Source organism: Oryza brachyantha, chromosome 9, assembly GCF_000231095.2.
Source record: "Oryza brachyantha chromosome 9, ObraRS2, whole genome shotgun sequence".
NCBI classification, from domain to species: Eukaryota; Viridiplantae; Streptophyta; class Magnoliopsida; order Poales; family Poaceae; genus Oryza; species Oryza brachyantha.
Window position 1 is genome coordinate 9,070,162 of NC_023171.2, and position 26,985 is coordinate 9,097,146.

The 26,985-nt window shown below is 37.0% G+C and overlaps 2 protein-coding genes across 2 annotated transcripts; both read left to right on the forward strand.

The window, feature by feature from the left end:
- Nucleotides 1-6,382: 6,382 nt before the first annotated feature.
- On the forward strand, nt 6,383-7,939 carry LOC102712930 (myb-related protein 306-like). Its single transcript, XM_006660560.3, has 3 exons — nt 6,383-6,677; nt 6,786-6,915; nt 7,041-7,939. The coding sequence occupies exons 1-3, from the start codon at nt 6,545-6,547 to the stop codon at nt 7,762-7,764; spliced, it is 987 nt and encodes a 328-aa protein (XP_006660623.2). The 5' UTR covers nt 6,383-6,544; the 3' UTR covers nt 7,765-7,939.
- A 15,215-nt stretch (nt 7,940-23,154) lies between these two features.
- LOC121055374 (mini zinc finger protein 2-like) lies at nt 23,155-23,711 on the forward strand. Its single transcript, XM_040527825.1, has one exon. It carries the CDS (start codon nt 23,189-23,191, stop codon nt 23,504-23,506), a length of 318 nt encoding a protein of 105 aa, XP_040383759.1. The 5' UTR covers nt 23,155-23,188; the 3' UTR covers nt 23,507-23,711.
- Nucleotides 23,712-26,985: the final 3,274 nt, after the last annotated feature.

Genomic DNA, 26,985 nt, shown 5'->3' on the forward strand with positions numbered 1-26,985 from the left:
GCTTGCCGAGTCGCAATACCTTTTTTGTTAGTTTTAAGTTTTCTTCAATAATTTTTTTCTGCTAGCGAGAAATACAATTTCCACTATATGGAGTATGTGTTATTTGAAATACATAAAAAAAATTTGCATGTCTACACGAGCACGCGTGTGATTTTGAGCATGTTTGGAGAGCTTAGATTCTGAGAAGCAGCTGCTTGGTAGCCAGCTTATGAAAATCTGGAAAAGCTCCTAAACCCAACTTCTTTAGCTTATAGTTTCTTAGTTTATTTTTCCAGAATCTATAACTACATATTCTTAGAAGCCGTGGACCGTTTAGGACAGTGGTAGAAGCAGTTTTTGAAAAAAGCTGCAGCCAGAAGAAGCTCATCCAAACAGAGCCTTTGTCCCCTTATACACTTGGAGGATCATCTTTTCATTCATACTTATGCTCATAAAATTAAGTTTTGAAGTTTTAACTTTAAATTTTGTTGATTTTTTTGGGGGGGTCATCGTACTTTTTGTAGCCTTTGATTTTAGATTGCTAATAATATGTTTATAATAATCATTAGTCTCCTTTTACTGAGGTCAAATTAAGAATTCGTGCCATATATAAAATATTTTAAACTTTTTAAATGCATACCTCCTTCATTCCCCAAAAATCAGGAGTTGATTGGCACTGTTTCAATTTCAACGTACCATTCTAAATGGTTAATTTCATTATGATGAATGAAAGCTTAAGGCTTATGTTTATAGGATATAAACGTGCTTTTATAATACTGCACCATTTTTAGTATTTACAAACTGCGTAGAAAAGACAAACAAACAAAGTTTAAATATGTTAGTATATTCGATCGGTGTGTGGGGTAAAAGTTTGGACATTTTGGCGTTATAAATTTTAGCAGCATTGATTGTGCTTTGATTTAGAGCCTATCAAATTTTGGTAGAATTTTTATTAGAGGAAACTTTTGGAATTATCAATTTTTGTTATGGTGGCAATGATAATATTACATTTAATTTCTTGCCCAGTAGGTTTGAAAGTAGCAACATGCTTTTAGACTGTCTTCGTTTGGAGATATAGGAAAAAAATTACATGTAATTTTGTATTTCGGAGCCCTGCGGGGAATTTTTTTGGTCCGTCCCTGGCCCCGTCGGAGAATCTGTCTCCCTAATATTGACAAAGTGTTATATGAATAGATCATTTTTCATTTACTTAAGGGTAGAGCTTGAAAACTAGTGTTTATAAGATATCTCTATTTTAAAATAACCAAAATGTGCAAAAAAATTATAGTGATCCATCTTGAAAAGGTCATTACCTAAACTAATTCCATATTCCATAAATAGTATTCTAAGAAAGACTAACTCTAACAAGTGGCCAAAGTCGTGACAATGCATGACATAGCTAGTATTCCAAAGTGAAAAAAAAGATACAAGATTGAATGCTGCCTCTGCCTAAAAGTGATGGTGAAGTTGTAAGTTTTTACCTGCATGTTTAGTACAATAGTAGTAGCTGAGCTGCAGGATCAGTTCCAAATTTTTGGCATGCATGTCACATCGGGCATAGGGTTATATAGTCTATTCACAAAACAAATTATAGATCCTTTCAGGAAACTACGAGACAAATCTTTTAAATCTAATTAACCAGTCATTAGCACATGCGGGTAACTGTAGTACTTATGGCTAATCATGGACTAATTAGGCTCAAAAGATTTGTCTCACGATTTTTCCCATAACCGTGCAATTAGTTTTTTTATTTCATATCTGTTTAATGCTTCATTTATGTGTTCAAAGGATTGATGTGATGTTTTAAAAAAAAGAAACTAAAGTGGTGTTTGGGAAACAAAGACTTATTTTTAGTCTCTATCACATCGGATATTAAACATAAACTAATTACAAAACTCATTTCATAACCTTGGATTAATTCGCTAGACAAATCTATTGAGGCTAAATAATCCATGATTAGCCTATTTGATGCCATAGGAGACATTTGTTAATTATGGATTAATTAGGCTTAAAAAATTCGTCTCGCGGATTAGCTCTCATTATGAAATTAATATTTTTATTAGTATATGTTTAATACTTCAAATTAGTGTCCAAACATCTGATGTGACATGAACTAAACAATTTTAGCTACATCTAAACATCCCCTAAACAGGACCATAACATACCTTGAACTAGGGGTGAACTAGGGATGGTCATCGGTCGATCCCAAGGTAATTAGAGTTGATTAGTTTATCTAAAAAACTTTAATTTATATTTTAACATCAACTTATTTTGTTAAGTTGGTTAAATTAGAACCGATCATATCCGTATCTTTGAATACCCATTTTATTCAGAGATTTTCAATACTAGTACGTTCATTTTTCAAACCACTCCATATCAAAATCATACCTGGATCCGTTTAAAAAACCTTAACAAGAGGGGCAAGAAAAAAGTGAGTTCGAGTAGGAAAAGAAAAGAAAAGGTGTGGGCCGGGAGGAAGATGATGAGGGCCGGGGCTCAGCAAATAAATGCACGCAGATGAGTTCACTCCAATCAAGCTGACTTTAGCGAACCCGTCCGATTAAATGCACACGCTGCTGTCCTCTTTTCAGAACTCCCTACTCACTGCCAAAAAGAAAAAAAATACCACGTGTACTCCTCTAAGAAATCAACCTTTGGATCTTCATATTCGGTGTTTTACCATCCGTTTTATTTAATGATTTTTCTAAAAATAGTCACAGTTTTATTTATATTTTATCATCTAATAAAAATAAAAATATTAAACGTAATTTTTTAATAAGACGTAGAATCAAACATTATATCTAAAAACTAAAAAATTAATTTATTTTGGGATGGAGCGAGTATGTGCAAAAGTTTGTACTGTACCTTCTTTTGCAGTCTTTTTTCCCTAACTTTTAAATTGCTAAATAGTATGAGTTTTGCAATCCATGCACGTTTTTAAATTGTTAAACAGTATAAATTTTGCAAAAGAAATTATCTAGAAGTTTATCGTTTCGTATTTATAAACGAACATTAAAATTTTTAACTTTATAATATTAATTTTTTTACACCATTAAATAGCTATCAAAGAATTATATAATTTTTTATCTTCATCAATAAAGAAAACTGAGGTGGGGCAGTAGTACAAGTTGTTTGCCAAAACTTATACTCCAATTCTGGAACCTTGTACGGAGCGTAAGTTATGGTAAACAATATTTGGGTGGTCAACATCATGTTAATTAAGCTGGTAAGCTTGGTTGTTACCAGTTAGTATCTTAAATTAAACAGCAGTTTCAGTCAGCGCCCCTCTTAAATCTCGATCGTGTACTCTGCCGCCGTGTGTAAAATCGCATGAAAACAATACGTTGCTGCCCACAGCAAGGCCTACTTTTGAAAGGACAACTTTTGCAGTTTTGCTAACTTTTGTTGAAATTCAAATTCTTGTTTTTGTTATGGGCCATATCTTTTCACTTCTGTTTATGATTATAAACCAAACTTTAAAATTTTAACCTAATAGATTTTAGTTTTTTCTAGTCTATTTCCAGCCTTGAATTTTAGATCTCTAAGAATATATATATTAAATAATTATTAATATATTATTTTTTATTTTTAAGTATACTGGCTTTTTCACTGAATAAACCGCACAATCACCCTCTTAATAAGCTCAAACTTTTACCGATGTGAGGTGAAATACATAAGGATTTGAGACCAGCGTTTAACGATTTAGCACTGATCTATGACGTACAGGATCAAGGTCCACATTTCATAAACACATAAATGATAAAATGTCTTGTACTAAAAAAAATTAAAAGGAAAGTAAGAACAAAGCCATACATGTCCCAGACTCTCATTGAAGCAATGGCCCTAACTTATGATTTAAGAAAGGTAAGGGAGAAAAACAAGTTAAATTAAATTTATTTATTGTTAAACCATTTTCACCACCCACACCTCTCGCTCCTAAGTTCCTTCATATTTGTTTTTCCTCGAGGAAAATAAGAGCGTAAAAACACATTATTATCTTATCGAGTGACTTGTCTGTAATTAAGCTATCCGATCAACTTAAACTGCTGAAAACAAATAGATAGCCCACATGTGCCCATTCACGTGCTATAGAGCCCATCATCAACCATCAAAACTAAATATTATACACTAGTATATCTTTTTTGTTATATAAACTCTGATGGCTTATATATATGAACCCCCCATATTGTTTTTAAGATCCATTTAAACTTTAAACCACCATACTATATTCAAAACGTAAAACAAAACAAATCCAATATTAAATATATTCAAATATTTATTAAAATAAATTTACCAAATTTAAAACTAATTTACTTAAATTCTAGAAGTAACTCTCCATGGCATTAGAAGTAATTACATTGTGGACGGGTCGAAGCTGCAGGAAGCTATGTGAACTAAATTCATAACTGAAATATACAAAAGAATTTCATGTAAATACATATATTTGTATTGTTTGAACTATTTCGTGAGACGAATTTATTGAGCCTAATTAATCTATGATTAGGAAAGTGATGCTACAGTAAACATTTGCTAATCGTGGCTTAATTAGGCTTAAAAAATTATCTAATGAAATAACATTTATTCATACAATTAGTATTGTTATCAGTCTATATTTAATATTTTTAATTAACTTCAAACATCTGATATGGTAAGGGATAAAAAAATCCTGATCCGAACACCCACTCAACATGTTACTATTTGCCCCATTCAAGTTTAATGATTTATTACTCATATATTATAAACGCATAGGTTAATTATTACATGTAGGTGGTAATCATTAAATATCCCTTCGTCAAGACATTACTCGTTAGCAACGGCATGGCAACAGGAGGCTGCCAACCCCAAATTTGTTTTTTTCTTTGTGGCAGTGTTGTCCTGTTTATACACGTCACCAATGGCATAGAAGATTTATATTTTTCAAATAATTTGTATTTTACATAAATAAATGGAAAAATCAACAGCCTCATGTAAAGTCTCGCATCGTCTCACTTTCTTAAAGAAAAATGAAACGGCTTGTTAGCAAATAAAATAATTTATTGTTATAAATTTATATATGTGTCCACATCATTTTAAAAACAAATATTATAAAATAAACCATGATAATAAAACTACAATACCAACTTGAAAATTAGGATTTAAATTTAAAATTCTTGTCTTATACGTAAAAACAAATGTGAAATGATGAAGCACCAAATCTACTAAGTTGGGTTCTTTTATTTGATTAAATATGAAATATTATCTGATTTTTTAAAGCTATTTAATAGTATGAATTATAAAATTAATTAATATAAAATTAGAAATCTACTTTACAGGGATGAGATGATGATCTTGTATATAGAGATTTTTCTTTTGCAAAAAAAATACTATTTAACAGTTAGAATGCATACATATAAAAATCGAAAAATAATCCGACCGAAAGAACGAAGCCTACATACTTTAAATAAATTCATTTAAGAGCAAACCAAAATGGCAGAAACCATGCGCCAGCAAACACAAAAAAAAAACAAACAAATAATTACTCCATTTGCTATCTTTTTCTGGTCTTTGGGGTGTTTAGATTGAGAAATTTTTAAGTGAAGTGTCACGTCAAATGTTTGACCAGATGTCGGAATGGGTTTGTGGACACGAATGAAAAAACGAATTTCACGGCTAGCCTAGAAACCGCGAGACGAATCTTTTGAGTCTAATAGCACATTTTGGTTACTGTAGCACTTATGGCTAATCATGGACTAATTAGGCTCAAAAGATTCGTCTCAAGATTTCTTCCATAACTGTGCAATTAGTTTTTTGGTTCATCTATGTTTAATATTTTATTTAGGTGTCAAAAAATTCGATAAGATGTTTTTGGAAAAAAATTTTGAACTAAAGAAGGCCTTTATTGTTTTATTTTTGAGAGCTTCTGGTCTTTATTGTTGTGGCTTACGCCATATACGTGCGTGCTTGTCAGCATGTGTCACTGCAGTTCATTGTTAGTATTATCTCAGGGGTGTTTGATTGAGAAAATTTTTAAGAGAAGTATCACGTCAAATGTTTGATCGGATGTTGGAAAGGGTTTATGGACACGAATGAAAAAAATGAATTTCACGGAGCCTAGAAACCGTGAGACGAATCTTTTGAGCCTAATTAATCCGTCATTAGCACGTGTTGGTTACTGTAGCACTTATAGATAATTATGGACTAATTAGGCTCAAAAGATTCGTTTCAAGATTTCTTTCGTAACTGTATAATTAATTTTTTGGTTTATCTATATTTAATGTGTCCAAAAATTTGATGTGATATTTTTGGGAAAAAAATTTAGGAAGTATACAAGGCCTGAGCTTTCTACCTAGGTCAAACACCAGCAGTGACAGTAGCTCAAGCCAGCATCCATGGCGAGCAGCTAGCTTATATATACCTCGCCCCCTCTCCTTTTACCTCATCTTCTTGGACCCCGGTCTCTCCTCGTCTCCTCCCTGATCGAGATACATACACACACGTATACTCGGTTTCAGTTAGCTAGCTAGCTAGCTACCAACCACCGGCCGGTCGTCGTCGGCGGCGGCGGCGGCGGCGCCGCGGGGGCGGCATGGGGAGGCCGCCGTGCTGCGACAAGGTGGGGGTGAAGAAGGGGCCGTGGACGCCGGAGGAGGACCTGATGCTGGTGTCCTACATCCAGGAGCACGGGCCCGGGAACTGGCGCGCCGTGCCGACCAACACCGGTTCGCGTTCGTGTTCTTGAATCTTTTGATTGATCGGCGTCGGGTGGGGTGGTCGCCTGCAAGATCCGAGCTTTTCTTTGATCGGTAATGAGTCCGTTGTGTGTGTAGGGCTGATGCGTTGCAGCAAGAGCTGCCGGCTCCGGTGGACGAACTACCTCCGGCCGGGGATCAAGCGCGGCAACTTCACCGACCAGGAGGAGAAGCTCATCATCCACCTCCAGGCGCTACTCGGCAACCGGTGATTTTCTTGGTTTGATGGCTTGGTTGGTTTGATGCTCTGTGGCCGTGCAAGGTACACGGAGTGTGAGCTTGGTTGATTTTGTCCATGGCTGAGTGGGTTGGTTGCTTGCTGGGTGTGTGTAGATGGGCGGCGATAGCGTCGTACCTGCCGGAGAGGACGGACAACGACATCAAGAACTACTGGAACACGCACCTCAAGAAGAAGCTCAAGAGGATGCAGGCCGCTGGCGGTGGGGAAGACGGTGCGGCCTCGGAGGGTGGCGGCGGCGGCGGGGGGAGTGCGAAGGTGGCCGCCCCCAAGGGACAGTGGGAGCGGCGTCTGCAGACGGACATCCACACGGCGCGGCAGGCCCTGCGCGACGCGCTTTCGCTCGATCCCTCCCCGACGACGACGACGACGACGACGGCGAAGACGGCGCCGGCACAGCCATCGCCGCAAGCAGGGTCGGCGGCTGCGGCGGCGGCGACGTACGCGTCGAGCGCGGACAACATCGCGCGGCTGCTGCAGGGCTGGATGCGGCCGGCCGGCGGCGGGGGCAAGGGCCCCGAAGCGTCTGGCTCAACCTCCACGACGGCGACGACGCAGCAGCAGCAGCAGCCTCAGTGCTCCGGGGAGGGCGCGGCCTCGGCATCAGCCAGCCAAAGCGGCGGCGGCGCCGCCGCCGCCGCCACCGCGGCGACCGCGCAGACGCCGGAGGGCTCGACGGAGACGAGCAAGATGGCCGGCCCCGCGCCGGCGTTCTCGATGCTGGAGAGCTGGCTGCTCGACGACGGCGGCCTGGGGGGGCACGGCGAGGTGGGGCTCATGGACGTGGTGCCATTGGGGGACCCCAGTGAGTTCTTTTAAGCGTGCGTAGTACAACCAAGAATTAATCAAGTAGACAGCAAGAACACAAAAAAAAGGTGCAGAAAGAAAAGAAATTCAAAGTTGCTGAGTTAATTAAGATGTAACTAATCAAGCTAATTAAAGTGCCTCCAGTTCCATCTAGCTCGGTGATTTAAATCGAGTTTGGTGTTGATGATCTTATCTAGTTTGGTTAATCCTCTCTTTTGTAGGTTTACAAATTAATCTCTGATGCTAGGGGTTTTAATTTATTTGAATTGATAAGAGCAAGTTTAATAGTGAAGCCAGCCTACTAGTTATAAGCTTATATTATAATCAACACATATAACAGGTTGGCTATAAGGTTGGCTATAATTTTTATGTCTTATCTCTTTCTCTTATCTTTGTATTTAATATATTTTTTTGAGTTGGTCTATAGCTGGCTTTGCATGAGAGTCAACCCTATTTCTTTTTCATTATTTCTTTCCTAGAACATCAACTTATAGCCAACTTATAGTTTATTATTATACTTGCTCTAATATGTAAGTAAGTTTATACTACTAATCATGGGCTGTGACTTTGTGACTATATAGTATTAAATGGATGGAGGAGTCAGGAAGACATAAATGTACATCTGTTAAATGATATATATGTGCATAGATATATGTTACAGCTGCTTTTACTGCGACGTCTCCTTTTAAGTTTTCTGTTTTTCTTAGAGAATTCTATTAAACAATAACACGCAAGATTTAGTTAGCGAGTGTTCCAACTTTGTTCCTAGGCTCTCTTTTCTCATTGTTGATTATTCATTGTCGCAGCCATGCTTTCAAGGATTTTTAATAATATGTTTTATGATAAAATTATTCTTTCTAATTTTAAGCTCCAACCTTTTCTTATACCTTCAAACATATCACAAAGTGAGATAATATATAAAATATGATAATCACGTAAAAACAACATAGCCGAATAGAACCCTGAGGACTAATTTGAAAAGTGAGATTTTTTGAATTATTTTTGATGTGGACTATTTCGAGTGGAATTCCTACCTTTTTTTAAATAATCCGTATAACTTTTCAGCAGTGTGATTTTATACTAAATTGAGTATATATGTGTATGACCATCATGCATTTATTCCAATTTTAATCAATCCAAATAAAATAGAGCTATCGTGCATTGTTTGTTTTGATTTAATAATGAAAATCAAATGCATGCTGTTGGTAGTGTTTAATTTCTCTACTTAAATAATGTATGTATATATCTAGATCTTATTAAATTATATCCTTTTAGCAACTATATACGTCGACGCTCCAATTTCTGGCCTAACAATCTTTAATAATTTCCACTACTTAATTTTAAAATGGTATATATTTTTGTAGGATGGAATGACCATTAGCATAGTATATGTAACGGTAAAACTTTGTAATACTCCCATTTACATTTCATAGTTTACAAAAAGTTCAACAATTACTGGAGTAAAATTCACAAGCATGTAAATCTTTGATAAAATATCGTAAACCTATATATTTAAACCATTGTATCTAGAAAATACGGACCAACATTGAATTCATATAAGTATATAGGGCCTCGGCAACTGCCAAGACAATGCTTGCCAATAAATCTTACCTCTCATTTAGTGAATACAATTCATTGCCTTTCCTCAAATGTGCCAACAGGGTCATCATAGTCTATGGAAATTAATTTAGGATATATATTTCCCTCCCTCTATATATTGTGGCCAAGTCTAAACAGTCATCGCAGAAAAGCCAAATGAATGAAATATAATGTGTGATTGCAACATGCCTTTTTTTTTCAATTTAGCCGAGAAAACGATAAATGTACTAACTATCGAGTTGTAAAGAAAATCAGAATAGTATATGAGTAATTTTATATACACTCTTGAAATAGTACCTTGAGATACCATATATTTCGTATAAAAACATGTTACATCGAGTTAACAATATTTTATAGCAAAAGTTTTGGTATGTCGAGGTAATTTATCAAGGACCATAAAATCTCCCTTAGTATATATATTGGTTTCTAAGTGAACCATGGGCATGCATATTTTTGATATTCTGGTTAGTTAATAAGTGGTTGTTTGGATTTAGGTCACCTTGGATGTTTAGACGTTAATTAGGAGTATTAAATATAGACTGATAATAAAATTAATTACATAAATAAATGCTATTTTATTAGACACATTTTTAAGTCTAATTAATCTACGATTAGAAATGATTACTGTAGCATCACATTCGCTAATCATGGACTAATTAGGCTCAATAGATTTGTCTCGTGAAATAGTTCAGAGTATGAGATGAGTTTTATTAATAATCTATATTTAGTACTTTTAATTAGTCTCTAAACATTTGATGTGACAGGGACTTAAAAAAGGTTGGAGGGAAACAAACGGGGTCTAAGTAGGGACACTTTTAAGATGTCACATGTAACTACCTAAATATATATGTGCTTTGCTACAAACAAATGCGAATGATACACATGCTAATATTGCTTGGAATTGGTTTTCTAGAGATAAAAATATAATCAATATATAGTACTATTTTGAAATAATATAGTTGGTGGATAGTAGATTCGCGGCCATCACCGTTACCTTCTTTTAAATAGTATAGAAAATAAGTAATTGTATTTTTAATATTTGTTGGATACTACTAACATATGTTAAGAAAACACTGTGATCAAACATATATGTATCAAAGGCTACGTCGATATCTTAGAATTTAGAAAAGAGCAGATCAATAGCAAAGCTCTTCAAAGCACTTGCAGTACATGATTTTACATGACAACACCAATTAATGCGAATTAAATAGAGTAGAGATAGGCATGGACACAAGGAAAGGGATGGGAAATAAATTGGCATTGTGGCTTTATTTGTGTGGAGTGATCTCCCTCTCTCTCTCTCACCGCCAAATGTGTACCTAGAAGACCATTTGTACGTGATTAGATTAATTCGGCAGCATAATATTGTAGTTAGCTCCTATAACTACTACCTTAGACACTTGACCTAATTTTTCTTCTTCCTTTGGGAGATGGAGACCTGTGGCTCAGCCATGGAAATCTGGGAACTCACCTGAAACTGAAAGGATCCAACAATTGAACAATATGTATATGCCAGAGAGCTCTGGTGGTGTTTGGGACAAGGGATTTATTTTTAGTCCCTTGTCTCATTGAATATTTGGACGCTTATTATAAATAGTAAATATAGACTATTAATAAAACTTATCTATAATCTTGGACTAATTCACGAGACGAATCTATTGATCCTAATTAATCTATGATTAGCCTATGTGATGCTACAGTAAATATGATCTAATTATAGATTAATTAGGCTTAAAAAATTCGTCTCGTGGATTACCACTCATTTATGAAATTAGTTTTTTTATTAGTCTATGTTTAATACTTTAAATTAGTGTACAAACATCCGATGTGACATGAGGGTAAAAAGTTTAGCCCCATCTAAACAACCCCTATGATATCAATACGGTCAAAGTAATTGATTTACGTACACTGTCCTTATTGTGTTCATGGAAGAAGATAACCTTCAGCCGCTATACTTTATTACCTTCATTTCATATTATAAGATATTTTAATCATCTATAGATTACTGTGCTTAAAGTCGTTCCAAGCTTGTGCCTAAGGGTCTCCGCTGTAACGTAACTCGTTTTCTTCTAATATATTAACGCGCAAATCTTTTACGCAATAAAAAAATATATTTATATAAATACTAATGAATCTAGACACATATATAAATTATATTCATAAATATGTGGATGAATCTAAATAAGACAAAATATCTTCTAATATGGAATGGAGGGGTCACTGATTATGCTCTATATGTTAGTTATTATCGAAACGGTAACACTTGAACACTACTTTCTGCAAAATACATAACGTTAAGAAAAAGACTCCACCTGTTTTTCATAAAAATGCTTCTCAATTTACTAAATGATATATTTTAAAAATAATTACTATATAAAAGTTGTTTTTAAAACCATATTAATCCATTTTTAGTTTACAATAACTATATTTACTTTATCATTCACTAATAAGATACCTGGTTTTGTGTGAACTTCTTCACTCACTCTTGAACTCATGTGATTTTTTAATGATTTTTCTCCATTTATAATATAAAGTATTTTATATGATGAATCATCAACACCAAAATATGCATAATTAACCTTGAATGTTTTGGATGCTATAAGCTAATTAAGAATCACCAGCTAGCCTTAGCATTTTTTTTCTGAAAATCCTTTATCTTTAGCTAGTCTGTATATTAATTAGCAAGAAATCCGCATGTGCACGTCATTTTTGTAGAGTAGGAATTAAATTGACATGATATTCCACCCAATGCTTACACGTTTCCACTCTTCAAACAACAATTGGGTCGATCGGAATAATTACATCATTAATTAAGATATTGATCCTAGCTTTAGGCATGATGCAGCACCACCAGTTAGTAGTGCCATTTTGTCATATACTAGGGCGTCCATGGAAGTGGGAAACCAACGTTCTGTCCTTTTGCCGATGAAAGATGGAAGATAAAAGTATTATCTGATTTTAATAGTTATTTAATAGTAGAAAGAATGAAATTAAATCAACTCTAGGAACATGAGATTATAAACTTTTATATAGATTTTTTCAAAAAAAATATTGTTAAGTAGTTTGATAACCATGTGCACAAAAGTCAAGAAATAATCTAAATAAATGAACATAGCCATATATGTATTGATGAAATCAAGGGCCTTTTAATTTGAAGGCATTTCTTACCTTACCAATTTTCGGCTACAAAATGTTTGGCAATTGTGAAAAAATTGCAAGTTCTTTGATTAGTTGTTGCCATTTTGGGGGGGGGGGGGCAAAGATTGAGTAATCTTTAAGGGTGATTATTTGGCTTATTTAAGAAAAAACCCAAATAACATATTTACAAATAAAAGAAATATTTTGTGAATAAAAAATTCATATACATGTTTTTAGCCATATAAAAGTCAAGGCTGAATTATAAGTTACAATAGAAAAAACTCCAAAGTCATTTAGGTTAAAAATTGAATTTTGGCTCGGTGATGTTAGTAAGTTAGTTTGTACAATTACTGTAAAAAATATGCCAAATAATTTGTTAATTAATGACAATTTCTTTTGTTGCTAACAAATATATAGGTGGAAAATGTTTTAAGCATAGCCAATTATTTGACACATGGTTATGTTTGGGTTACAAACCAATCACTCTCTCTCTCTCTCTCTCTCTCGCGCGCGCGCGCGAGGTCAGATTTGATACAGTGAAACACGTTGGCAAAATTAAAATAATGTATATACACATTTCCTTGGCAACGAGAAGTATAGCTCCCAGCCTTTAATTGCGCCAGCTAAGAATACACATAAACATATTTGTGGGTATTATGATTTGATCCCTATTTAATGGAGTTATCCGCTCATGACTCCATGATAAATTGATACCAATGGTGTGTCCCCAACAAGACAACAACATATATACATTAAACTATTTTTAGTACATCATAATATTAGAAGCATTTTTGTCATCCTTCAGTATCATGATGTACCACTGTTTTCTATGTAAAATTTGATATCTTCTAGTATATAAAGTATCAAAAGATACCAAATTTTATATAGAAAAAGTGCTACCTTCTTGAGGATGGTAAAATTGCTCTTATATTAGAGGTAGAGTGCATGACTCCACTGCAAAACTTGGGAATTTTTGTAAAATTTTCATGCCTTTAAGTATTTTATAAATTAAGTATAGTAAAATTTCTCAGATCACATACACATGCCTGTGGCAGGGATATACACTAGTACAGCAGCAAAATACCTACTGTTGAATTTAAGTACAAAGAAACAAGAGCTAGCTAGAGTGCAATGTCATGACTTGAGAGTCCTTGGAAACTACAAAGAGTCGCTTAAATGCTACTATAGCTTACTCTGGCTTGCAGATTTTATAGGGTGTCATCGACCTTTCCTTTCTCCTGCATGTTCAGGTAGCCAAGACACTGTCCTGTTCCTGCTGTACTTCATGCATCACTCACTCCCCTACTGAAGTTTTTTTTTTTTTTTTAAAGAAGAACAACTTTAAAAATGGCCTGGCTCTCATATGCAAGCCATGACCTCATGGCCAAAAGACAAAAGATTTCATGCAATCTTTGTGTAGAAGCAGAGACATGTGAATACATGTATGCAGGGAAAACTTAATGTTACCCCCATGTATGATCCTATAAAGAATTTGGGCATTACTGCTCCCTCTATAATTTCAGTGCAGATTCATGGAGAAGGAGCACATGCATGGTTGAACTTTGGCAGTAATTTAATTACTGAGCATATGAAACATAGCAGTCAAAGAAAAGAATCAAAGATAGAGAGATAGAGAGGCATGGTGCTGATAGAGCCAGAGACATGGTGATAAACAAAGTGGCAGAGAAAACTCAGACTCATCAAAGAGTGTAGGAATTGAATGCAGAACAAAAGAGAAAACAAATTCATAAATGCACACCTCCACTACTGCACATGTGAGGTGACTTAGGTGTTTAGCCCCCGTCTCATCGGATGTTTAGACACGTATTATAAATAGTAAACGTATACTTATTAACAAAACTCATTCATAATCTTAAACTAATTTGCGAGACAAATCTAATGAGCCTAATTAATCCATGATTAGCATATGTGATGCTATAGTAAACATGCTCTAATTATGGATTAATTAGGCTTAAAAAATTCGTCTCGCGGATTACCACTCATTTATGAAATTAATTTTTTTATTAGTCTATGTTTAATACTTCAAATTAGTATCCAAACATCCGATGTGACATGGGGCTAAACCCCTTATTGGTAGTGTAGATCATCTATGCCTACTTGCATATGCCTGCTGCCTCTCCTGCTAGCTTCCTCCTCTTGACCTAGCTGTAAAGATCAATACATGGAGGAGAGAGCACAGGAAGGATGATGTGTGACATGTGTGTCTTGTGATGACACAATGTGTGTGTGTGTGTGTATATATATATATATATATATATATATATATATATATATATATATATGCAACTTTGCATAGGATTATAAGCGGGTTGACAGGCCAGCCCACTTACACCTCTAATATATATATATATAACTTTATTTGCATTGATGCAAAAATGAATAATACTATCTCTAGGGCTCATTATGATTATATTTCTCTCTTATTCATATCCTATTTGGCTAGGAGAAATTTCAAACCAATGGTAAGAAAAAGTGGACAAATATGAATGCATGCTCACATCAATACATACAATTTTTTAATATATTTTGAGTCGATAAAAAAATCCAATATTTTCTCTCTACAACTTGTGAGAGAAAAAATTCCTTTAGCTTTACTATGCTTCGACTAACCAAATTATTTATGTAGGAATTAATCCTTAAAATTTCAAATCATTTGTTTTTCTTCTAACCGAATTGGCCCACCACAGGAGGAGAAGTTATGTCCATATACATCAAAGAGTAGAATACTACCCATAGCTGGATGATCATAAATAATTAATTAAGTTGGCTCACATCATCAATTACTTGTGTTTGCCAAACTTGAATAGTGCTTAAAGAGTCATCTGACATATATGGTAAAATTGCAGCACTGCAAAGCCTGCAAGAAATTGAGAATAAATCACATCCACACCTATGTAGTATTATTGATGACAATTGATGAGGATGATATACCCATGGTGCAATATATATATGTACTGACTAGTAGTCCTAACTAAGTATAACTGGCACATGTACAGCAGGATACATCAAAACATATGGTGTTAATTAATCCAATTACCTCTAGATTTTATGCTGCTGACTTTGCCTGCCATAACTTGAGCTTAGTACTATACATGCAATTACAATGGGGGTAGTAACTCCTGCAGATCCAGCAGGGCCCATATATGGAGAAATATATGCATCTCTCAAATGGCCGGCATTCATGGATTGTGTCATTCCAATTAATTTCCATTGGAAATTATCAAATTAACAGCTGCCTAGATCCTCTGTATGGCATCAGAATATTAGGACAATATGAGACTGTACATGTGTACGGTAGCTAGAACTATACATGCGGTCACACACCATCACACGCGTACAGCTAATTTTTGCTGCAAAGTACTCCCTCCGTCCTAAAACAATCCATTTTTTTACTTTTTACATATAATTTTTGACTCTTCGTCTTATTTAAAAAAAATGATTAATATTTTTGTTTTCATTATATGATAAATCATAAATAGTACTTAACATGCGACTAATTTTTTTTCAATTTTTTAAAAAAATTTAAAATAAGACAGATGGTCAAACGGTGTACAGGGAAACCAAAGAGTTGGTTTATCGTGGGAACGATTATCGTGGGAACGAGGGAGCAGCTAGTTTCACTGTTAATTATCCCGTTGCATGCACCGGCAGGACGCTGGCATGTGCAGATTTGTGATTGGAGTAATTGGTATCATGTGGGGGAATTTCGTTAATTAATTGCAGATTATGATCACTCTCAGGTTGCCTACCTTGATTAACTAATTAACTTAATTTGCTCAAAACTCAAGCTCAAGGAGCTCTCATGCATGTCTAAATATACCCATACAGATCAAAGCCCCGGCTAACTTTCACTAAAAAAAATAACATTAAATTGCATGCGTGGTGTAAGAACCTGATACTCATTTTTTCGCTTTTGTTTATACTTATAAGCCAAAATTTAACTTTTTAACTTTAAATTAAAATTTAACTTTTTAACTTTAAATTTAAAGTTGATTGTGTGGTTTTCATCACGGTCTATTTTCCAACCATTCCTTTTATATCGCTAGAAATATGTATATAAAAGTTTTGTTTATAATTTTTTTTATAAATATGTTGTTTGGTTTTTTTCCCGCATGTGTCAAGCGTACTTAGTATGGTGCAACAGTGTCTAAACATTTGTTCCGATGTAACAACTTGCTTAAAGTAAATCCAACAGATCATCTATCTTAAAAATAATAGATGATGCCATGAAAAAAAAGTTCTCCCTCATCCATCTATATTTCAACATTCAATCACAAGAGAAAAGAACAATATTAACATGAGAGTAAGTGATTATAAAATATTAATAAAAATATATGGATGATGTAATATGGACGGTGTTACGAAGAAATAGTTTGAAATGGGCATATTTACAAACGAAAAAAAATATTTGTGAATAAAAATCTTATATACGTATCTCAACGGTCTAAAAGCCAAAGATAAAAAAAAATTTAGTGAAAAAATCCCAAGATTAACTCTGAATTTAAGATCGAACATTTAAATTTTAACATATAAACATAATTAATAAAAAATGTGATGGTGATCCACCTAAACAAAATTGAAAGCGCTGTCGATGGAGAAGTAAACTGCGGCGTGACATTAAGAAGAAACCGATGGATCGGTCGAATTGAATCCGTCAGACGAGTACTTACACGTACGTGTATGTACACGCGTACGCAGCAGATATATATATATATATATATATATATATACCGATCGATCGATAGCTAGGTATTTTTCTCCTCCTCCTCTTCTTCCTTTTTTTTTTTTTGCCATTTCAGTTCATCGAAACCGAGTTTAATGCCAATTTACTCTAGGATGCTGACCCTGACAGCTCCATTATCGAGCCATTCAGGACAAGTATTAAACTCGCCGACGCTGACGCCGTCGATTGAAATAATTAGGCGCAATTGCGAATTGATTAACCGACTCGATCAGAAACAAAACAGTGACACACCCAGAGATTAATTAATCGACTTTGATGAAAACTCGTGTGATTAATCCTGGCTGATCAGAAGTTCGATCTCGACGATCGTTGCAGGGGTAATTATGAAGCTAGTTTGGCTTTTTCTTTCTGCCACAGTGAGCTGCAGTAGTGATGTGTTAAGATCAGTATACTGTGCAGCAGGTCTAGCCATCTAGGTCAACTGTGATACTACGCGTGAGCATGCACATCACAATAAAAACACGAAACTAAATATTGAACAGCGGCATTAATTAACTTGATCGATTATCCAAGCTAGGCTGCTGAAATCGATTTCATGAGAATATATATGTACCTAGCTACATATTGATCGAGTTACATATTTCTGCCAAACTGTTAACTGAGATTGATACACAGTGCAATGGATTAGGAGGGGGTGATCGTTTAGGTTTTTCGAGGAAAAAACAAACGGCATATTGCAAACGAAAAATAGTTTGTTAATAAAATTTTTATGTATATGCTTTTAGTGATCTATAAGTCAAAGCTGAAAAAATAAATTCGATGAGCAACCTCCAAAGACCGCTTCAAACTTAAGGTTGAAAAATTCAAATTTTGTCTTATACACATAAGTGAAAAGTTGAGCCTACGTATTGGTCAGCTGCTACAACACGTAAGAGCACAGTTGTGACAAGTATATAAAGCGAAAAACGAACGGTGGCATCAACTCATCGATTCAAGCCGGAAATCGATTCCATAAGCTTATGTACTTGTTGAGTTGCATGTACCAAATTAGTTCAACCAAAGTTTAATTTGGCATAGAAGGTTAAAGTAACTTACTTATAGCTCAAGGCCTTGTGTGGAGAAAGCCTTGCTTGATTTGTCGCCGCTAGGACATCAATGCTCTTGGGCACCATTCACCTCCTTAGAGACATTGCTATATAGGCCCTTATACCCATCATCTTAACAAAAGAACACAACCAAACTTCATACATATATTAGTTCGAGCCATATCACTATTCTGCTAGTATGTCCGTTTTGAAAGTATTGCCTTAAAGCTCAATTTCGATATCCAAAACCATAGGTAAAAATCGTAGCTTTGGATTACTCAATGGTCGGTCTAGAAGTTACGACGACACCAAATGGTGGAGCAAGTGTTTCCTTATACATGTCATCTTAATTAGTAGAGTATTTTAAGTGTAAACTTCATACTTATGTTAGTTAGAACATGCTATTTTTCTGCTAGTATGTTGTCTTATAAGTCTATTTCCATATCCAAAATCATTGGTAAAAACCATAGTTTTAGGTTACTCAGTGGTCAGTGTAGAATTAACACTGACACTAAACAGTGTGGAGTCAGTGTTTCTGTCTAATGGTGTTGTAGCTTGTCCACTATAGTTATATACTCCAAAACTTTAAATTCTCCTGTAAATTTGTATTTTTTTTAATTATATTTACATTTTACATCCAAAATCTGCTGGACAGCCACTCTCACACTTTGACTAAAAGAACTGTAATAATAAACTAGACTTAACAATAAACTGGATAGTTTTGTTTCCTAAAGAACTGGTCATATGCATGTGGCTGTGTTACAAAAAAAAATCCTCTTGTTTTACATGCGGCATCGATCTATATATCAAATGGGGAAGAAAAGAATGCCTCCCAAAATAACTAGTGCTTTGAACATTAGCATGGGCGTATGTATTGGTTGGTGACCATAATTTCCCTATCAAAAACCTTGGTTGCCCATGATTTAGCAAAATTAAGTAGCCAAATCATGGCCAATTCTAGGTCATTATCAATCTTGTCGGTAAGGGTAAATTTTGGCATCCATGTGCCTCAAACCACACACTCACATGTGTACTAATGGGGGAAACTAACCTTTCATGTAACCCTCATGTCGTTTATTATGTGTCTCGATCTAACCCTAAGTTAAGAGGATTTGTGATTGCAACTTAAGCAGACGTGCTAGGGTTGTAGCCTGTAGGATGCAAATCCAATGGCCAAAAACGGGTAGAGCACTATTCACCCAGTGCATCCACCAAATGGTTATTGTAGCAATGATACTGCATCATTCGATCCGGACCTTAATTCAGTTAGCAAATTAGATGGACGAGACCCTGTGTAGTCCCTAACATGCGTTGTAGTTGGGACTGCACTTGATCTCAATCCAAGTCGATATTTCTGACTCATCATTTAGGTGTCTATTTTTTCCTCGAGTTCTTACTCATTTTTTGTAACTTAATACCATATTAGTGTTTATAACACAGCGAAATGCATAGTGATATGTGTGCATCTGGCGCCCATGACTATTTTTTGTGAAAAAAAAGTTGAAATTGAAGTGGCCCGAAACATCAGCCCAACTACCCTGGATTACAACATTCGGCCCAACCGGGAGAAACACAATGGCCCAATCCCCAAGCGCGTAGAAGGCCCAGCATCACATTGGTGCAGCTTGTCCCCATCCACGGCACCGGCGCCGGCGCCGGCGCCGCCGTGGCCGCCGGAGCAGGCCACGACGCATCTTTTCACCTGCCTCCCCGTCGTCTCCACAAGCCCCATCCCCACTGCGATGTTCGAGAGACGGTCGGTTGCCTAAGAACAAGATGCAGTCTTCAGTGTTCGGTTTGATCTCCAAGATGAGGTGTCTGAAGTTTCAGCGTCTCTGGGGGGGTTCACTGAAATATATGGTTCGATTTTGTGACATAGTTACGTGCGAATCTATGATTCTGAATTCAGCAAATCTTTTTCTTTTGCAATTGCGAAAGAAAATTAGCGATCTTTTTTTTTTTTACAGTGATTCAGTTATCGTCTAGTCAGAGCCCATCCACGAACGATCTGAGTGATTACTGATTCGAGGAGAGATGCAGAATTGTCGTGTTGTTCTAGCAATGATTGGGCCTGATTATGCGTGCACTCATGAACTAACGATGCCCATGCATCAGTACAGTCGATCTGCTATTCAACTGTGTCATAGGATAACGATGCTTTGAGCCATTACCCCCAAAAAAAAAATGACGACGTTGTAGAACACTTCTGACGTTTCATTTTTATTTTTGGTCAAGGTTTCACTGTCCTGCAATCATCAGTTCCTTGAAATTTTAGAATTCGTTTCCTGTTATGTGGCTTTACTGAATAATCATGCATGTGCCCATATTTCTGTTTCTCTGAATCTCAGGTCAGTTTGCTTTTCCTGATATGAAACTGATCCAGTGATTCTGGTTACCGAGTAGTTACAGTCAACAAGCTATATAATTTATATATGATAGGTTTGTTGTCTTCCTGTCTTATCACCCGGCATAAAACCAAAGAGCTACCCCCATTGAGGGTGAGTAATAATTGTAAGAAAAAAATCAGTGGATATCGCTGTTTTCGTCGTCGTCTCCAGCTTATCTGCGCCTCCATTTGTCGTGCAGTGCAATGCTTTCACTCACTCGGTCAAATGTTGATCCGACAGAAAAGATAGCCTAAGTGAAGTTCAACAGTGATCTACGGCCTAAGATCATGCTGCTACAGTATCTGATAATTCATTTGCTCCTCTTTAATTCGTTTTTATATTTCCAGCTGGCTGGTAGCTGATTGCATGATTTTGTATCTGCCCTGCACACTGTTCTGACCAAATGGCCACCACAGATGAACACAAGTTCAAGTTGATATAGGTATTGCAGCCGGAATGAGACTGATTAGCATCTACAAGGAAACTCTGGATTGGATTAAATCCAAGATGAGTTTGTTAAGCAAGTACACTGGCTCTACACCTCCGAGAGCGATCTTATCTTGATAGCATCTGGTACAGGCCAGGGAAAATGATGGATGCAGTGTTGATGTTCTCCCACGGTTGGGTGGTTAAGAAGAAAAGGAAAAAGCTTTCGTTGTCTCATTTCATTCCTTGCTGTCCTTTCACTCCACTGAAATAAATAACGAATGCACGAGAGTGCTATTGCAATGCTGTCTGAGTTCCGGATCGAAATGGTGAACCTTGTGAGTGACCAGGAATCTGCCCGGTGGCAAGATGATTTGATCATTGAAGAATAACCTGAACTTTGGACATGGAGTTGGCAACTTGTCACTCATGGTTCTTCCACCTTCCCCCCTTGGTCATTTGTGTTATCTTGCTTGATAATCTCCTAGATTTAGCTCAGGAAGTATTTATGGGTTTGATAATTTAAAATGATTATGAATCTATGCAGCACTGCAACAGTGATATTTCTTTTTTCAAATCTTTCTCCAGGATATTATTGGTTTGCACTTTGATCATATTTTGCTGCTGTACTCAATGCAATTGAAATTGAATTGAATGGCTGTGCTCTCAATCTGCCAGGTGTTACAACTCCCTGCTTTTCAAGTAGATGAAGCACCTAAAAAAAGATGAAAGTATGATGACCTTAGAACTCACTCAAACCAGGGTCAACAACTGGCATAATGGCATTTTGTTCTGCACTACTGAAATGTCTGAATGATTCTGCTGGTATGTTTGGCATTGAACAAAGATTGTATCATCACTATGTAATTAAGCCTACATTGGTGTCAATCAATCCCTATATACATGTGCTTGATTATGGTAATGTTTTCGCTTTTGCGCCGTTCACATGATTGCGATCCTCTCTTCTTTTTCTGTATATGATTGGTCTAGCCTTTTCTCCTGTCATACTCAGGGGGAAAAAAATGTGGTTTAGGAGTCTACATCGATGTATAAATCCATGTTGTAAACATTATCTCACATGCTGGAACAGTAACTGAATTGAAATCCATTGCACATGAAGGGGAGGGAGGAACAGGTGCCTGCATTGGATGATCTGCAACCTGGCAGAGAGAATTGGAGCACAAAGGCCAAAACACCCTGCATTCTTGGATATCTAGGCTGGCATCCATCCATGCAAAAATGCTGATATGATACCCTTTTCCATCAAAAGGGACCCTACTCCTTTGGGATTCTTAGGATTCAAGTATCACCCCCTAACTGACAACCTCCAATTATATAATGGATGAGAGAAAAAAAAAGGAGGCCATGAAAAACACACTCACATTCATGCATGAGAGTAGGAGAGAAAAAAAAGGAGGTGATGAAAAACATACTCACATTCAGACTTTTGAGAGAAAGCAGGCCACTGAAAGGACGAGGTAGGGCACAAAAGGGAGGGCTCCAATCTATCTTAGGTTCCCATAGTGGCCCAAGAATTGTTCAGCTCTATCTATCTATCTCTCTTGTGAGGTGGAATTTGCTGGACCAGCCAGCCCAAATGCCCAATTAGGTACTTTGTGATGAGTATTTTTTTTTCATCCTTAAGTAGATATCATAAGGTACTACCATTTTTTACGTAAAATTTGATAACTTCTGGTATCTAAAGTATAAAGAGATACTAAATTTTACGTAGAAAACAGTAGTACCTCCTGGTACCTAGCTTCTTAAGGACGGTAAAATTACTTCTCTGGAATAGCAGATGCTATCATCATGTTATGCTAATTAATCATCCATGAAGATTAGAGCAGGTGAGAATGCTCGAATGAATGGTCATGAACTAATGGTCATGTGTGTGTGACAGTGTGAGTTTTATCAGTTAGGTCCAGTCCATCCATGCAGGAGCTAGCTAGCTAAGCTAATCTAAGCTAAGGTAACATTAGCAACGCCATTAGCTTTAGCTAGGCGGGCTATAAATACGCGGTGCTGTGCAGTGTGGGTTCATTGCCTCGTGCTGAGACCAAAGCGAGAGCGAGAGAGTGTGTGTGTTGTGTCGCGCCATGATGAAGAGGCTGGTGGTCCTGAGGAGGCGGGAGCCGGCGGTGAGGTTCAGCTGCTGCGGCGTGAGGTACGGCGAGTGCTGCCGGAACCACGCGGCGAGCACGGGGGGGCACGCCGTCGACGGGTGCCGGGAGTTCATCGCCGCCGCGGCGGCGGCGGCGCCGGCAGCCGAGGGGGCGGTGGGCACTGCGGCGGCGCTCAAGTGCGCTGCCTGCGGCTGCCACCGCAGCTTCCACCGCAGGGTGCAGGTCTACGAGGTCGCCTGGGACGACGACTGCGCCTCCGACACCTCCTCGTCGTCGTCGAGCAGCGACTAGCAACACCTGCAATGGCGGCGAGGGCGAGCTCATCGTCCCTAGCTTTCTCCTCCGTCTCCGGCCGGCCAGTGCATGCAGCAGCATCATGCCTAGCTAGGACATGATCAGACCTCGCGATTGTTAATTAATTAATTAATTAGCTTTGTGTAATCTGTATACCCCATGGATTGATTGACCCTATTATTCCCAAGCGATTATTGCTCATCATCTCTAATTAATCAATTTGATCAATATCTTGTTTTTTCTCTCCTCCTGATTCTAATTAACTCCATTTCAACAAGCTAGTGGTACAGGAGCCATCCGTCGATTCTTGTCTGAAATCTCCGATCCTTATCTGAACAGTCTGATCTCCAAGCGGCTTGATTGCATTGTCGTCTGCTTGAGCTGATACCTCGTTGCTTCTTCACAGTGCAGGCGCAGCATGCATCATGCCCTCGAACTGAAACTGAAACTGAAACTCTGACAAAAGAAAACTGCTCTACTCAGTGTATTCTACGTACACTTATACAGGCATGCAGCTGTAGCTGTAACATTATACAGTATGCATACCGTCCTTATACGTACGGAAGACGACGATGTATCTGCCATTGTACACCACAAGCTGTAGCAGTGTAGCTGTAGGTACGATTTTGCTCCGTTTTTTTTTTCTTTGTTTGTTTGTTTCTTTTGTTTATGTTCATCTTCTTGGAGTCAGTCAATGAATTGAGGTTAATAGCAGCAGCCTGGTCGAGTCGACACGAGCGTAATTTTGACATTTATGTGTGGAAGGAAAAGTAGATGCGTCCCTTTCATTCCTTGGACCTGAGCTGAGGAGTCCCCCTGCTAGCAGCTCTCGACAGCAGCATAAAAAGGGCAGCACGACAACAATTATAACAGTAATTCAGACACATCTATGAATGAATGGCTGCTCCTCTTTCTATCCTCACCTTTTCTTTTCTTTCTTCTCTTTTTTCCGGCTAGCTAGCTACAACTGATCATTTCCTGTTCTATTCCGCCATCAAATTTCCACACAAATTTCGACATGAACTTGTAAGCATTTTCATAGGTTTCAACATTTTTACAGTTTGTTGCATTGCCGGTTGTAAAGTCTGGTGATCGTTTCTCCTTAAAATAAGAAACGGGTCATTTCATTTTATGAAAAGAAAACAACAAGAATTTGTTTTGAGTTACTGAATTTTATGTGTTGGCGTGCATGGACAGGGAAGCAGGAACAGGGAGGGTTGTCCATGCAACAGTGCAAGGGGGAGTAGGACGATCGATCAGGCAGGCAGACATCCCCTGTTCGATGGGTGTTTATGAGCTGCAGGGCACGACAGCTCGCGCATATAAATGGGAGTTAGCTCCATTAAACTTGGATGGCTTAATTCCGCTACTAAAAGAGCTGCTATGGCTAGCCAGTGCTGCCCAGCTAGCCTGCTGGTCGTCTCATAATAACTTTATTTTTTTTATTTCTATGTCTAAAGTTTGACCATTCATCTTATTTGATAAATTTGGTACATCTGCACCTCCTGTTATTTTCTCAATTACCATAAATATAATTATCGGCGTAGTGGTGAGCATCTATAACAAATAGTACTACTATCACTTGGTTCAACTCTAGCATATATATTACATGTGTTATAAAAATTGGTACTAATATTCAAAAAACAAACATGCAAAAACACCATATGAGACCCAAACAACATAACACCACCCATGCATAATATTTGTTATAGAGGTTCAGTGGAAGACCACATTTCTTCTCAATCCAAAGTAACTACACAACTCCCTCGTCTTGAATACATATACAACCCTATTAGGGCTTTAAAAAATAACTATACAATGCATCATGATATCAACAACCCTCGATCAACTAAACCATCACTCAGTCGTTCCCTCACCTACATACACTTATGTAGTTACAGTAGACGGTGCATCTTCTTCTAAAAGAGTTGTGCAAGCACTAAGATGCTAACTCTACCTTAAAAGTTAGTACCTATTGTGTCTCTGTATTTTAAGTTGTAATCAACTTTGTATATATATATTCGACACAAACTCTTAACAACACGTACTCTCAGCCTGATCAACAGATTCTATGTGTTTCCTCGATGCATTTATTCTTGCCGGACTGATGATCCATGTCATTTCTGACGATATGGTACATGTTCATCTAGCTGAGAGCGTAGCTAGCGAGCGCCATTAACGTGCCAACGCCGGAGTACGAGCAGGGTACGAACAAGCTGGCCGCTGCTGGTAGTCGCGTCTGCTACACTACAAGAAGCTAAGCTAGGAAAAACGTACGTGCCAGCGCCGGCGTTGGTGTCCATTATTCTGCGAGGATTTGCTTGGAGGGGTACCGATCGAATATCATGCTGGCGAGTGGCTGGCCTTGTGGTAAAAGCTATCATCCTCGTCTTTTTCTTTTTCTTATACTCATCAGCCAAATTTAAATTTTCAGTCTTAAATTTGAAGTTGGTTTTTTATTAATGTTTATTTTTCAGCATTGGTTTTTAGATCGCTATTATTACGTATATAAAAATTTTGTTCATAAATTATTTTCATTTACAAATATACCGTTTGATATTTTACCTGAAAAGGCCAATCAATCGCATCTGTAGCTGCACGAGCGAGAGCTGGCGACACCGTCCGGCGGAAGAATCTTGCACACGGCATAGTACAGAAAACGTGAGCCATACCACCCTGCGTGTTTGCCAGCGTGCACAAGGCAGGCAGGATTATGATGGCGACGAAGGCTTAATTGGAAGAATCGCTAGGTTTGCATTGTGCAGAGACGTTGGTGTCGTGATCACCGATGATACCGGTGGTATCAAGAGCATGCAAGAATAACAGTTCATCCGAATTTTATCTTTTATGTCTCTATTTGAATTTGAATGATCATTAAAAAAATTCTACTCTATATATGTTTATACTCTGGCAGATTATTTATATTGTATCCTTCATATTACACCCAACTATATTTTATTAATATATATTAACTATTTATTTTTCTTTAACTATATACTACTTAAAAATAGTCGTGCATCCATATTTGAAGTGAGGAAGAGAGAAACTTTAGATTTAGATTCTCTCCCAGGTCAATGTCTAAAACTGGAGGATCTGTTGGAGTAATTGTGAGACCATATTGTTTTATTCTTTCATCCTCTATTTTATGGGTTTTTTATCATCCTAAAAAAATATTTTAAGATACCAAAAATTTTTGGTACCTCAAAATACCATACTTTTTACACTAAAAGGTGTGATAGCTTGAGATATTTTTTAAGAATAATAAAAGAACTCATTTTTTATAGATAAAATATAAGATAGATAAACTGCTAGACATGCTCTTAGTGAATCACACGAAGAGCTGTCTCCATTAGAGTTCCAGGCCCTAGGGAAGTTTAATTTATTTGATAATTGGCATGCGACGATGAGGTTAGCTTTCAAATGTATATATAACTCTATCAACTAGGGCTCACTGGTGCATTTCATATTACCCACTT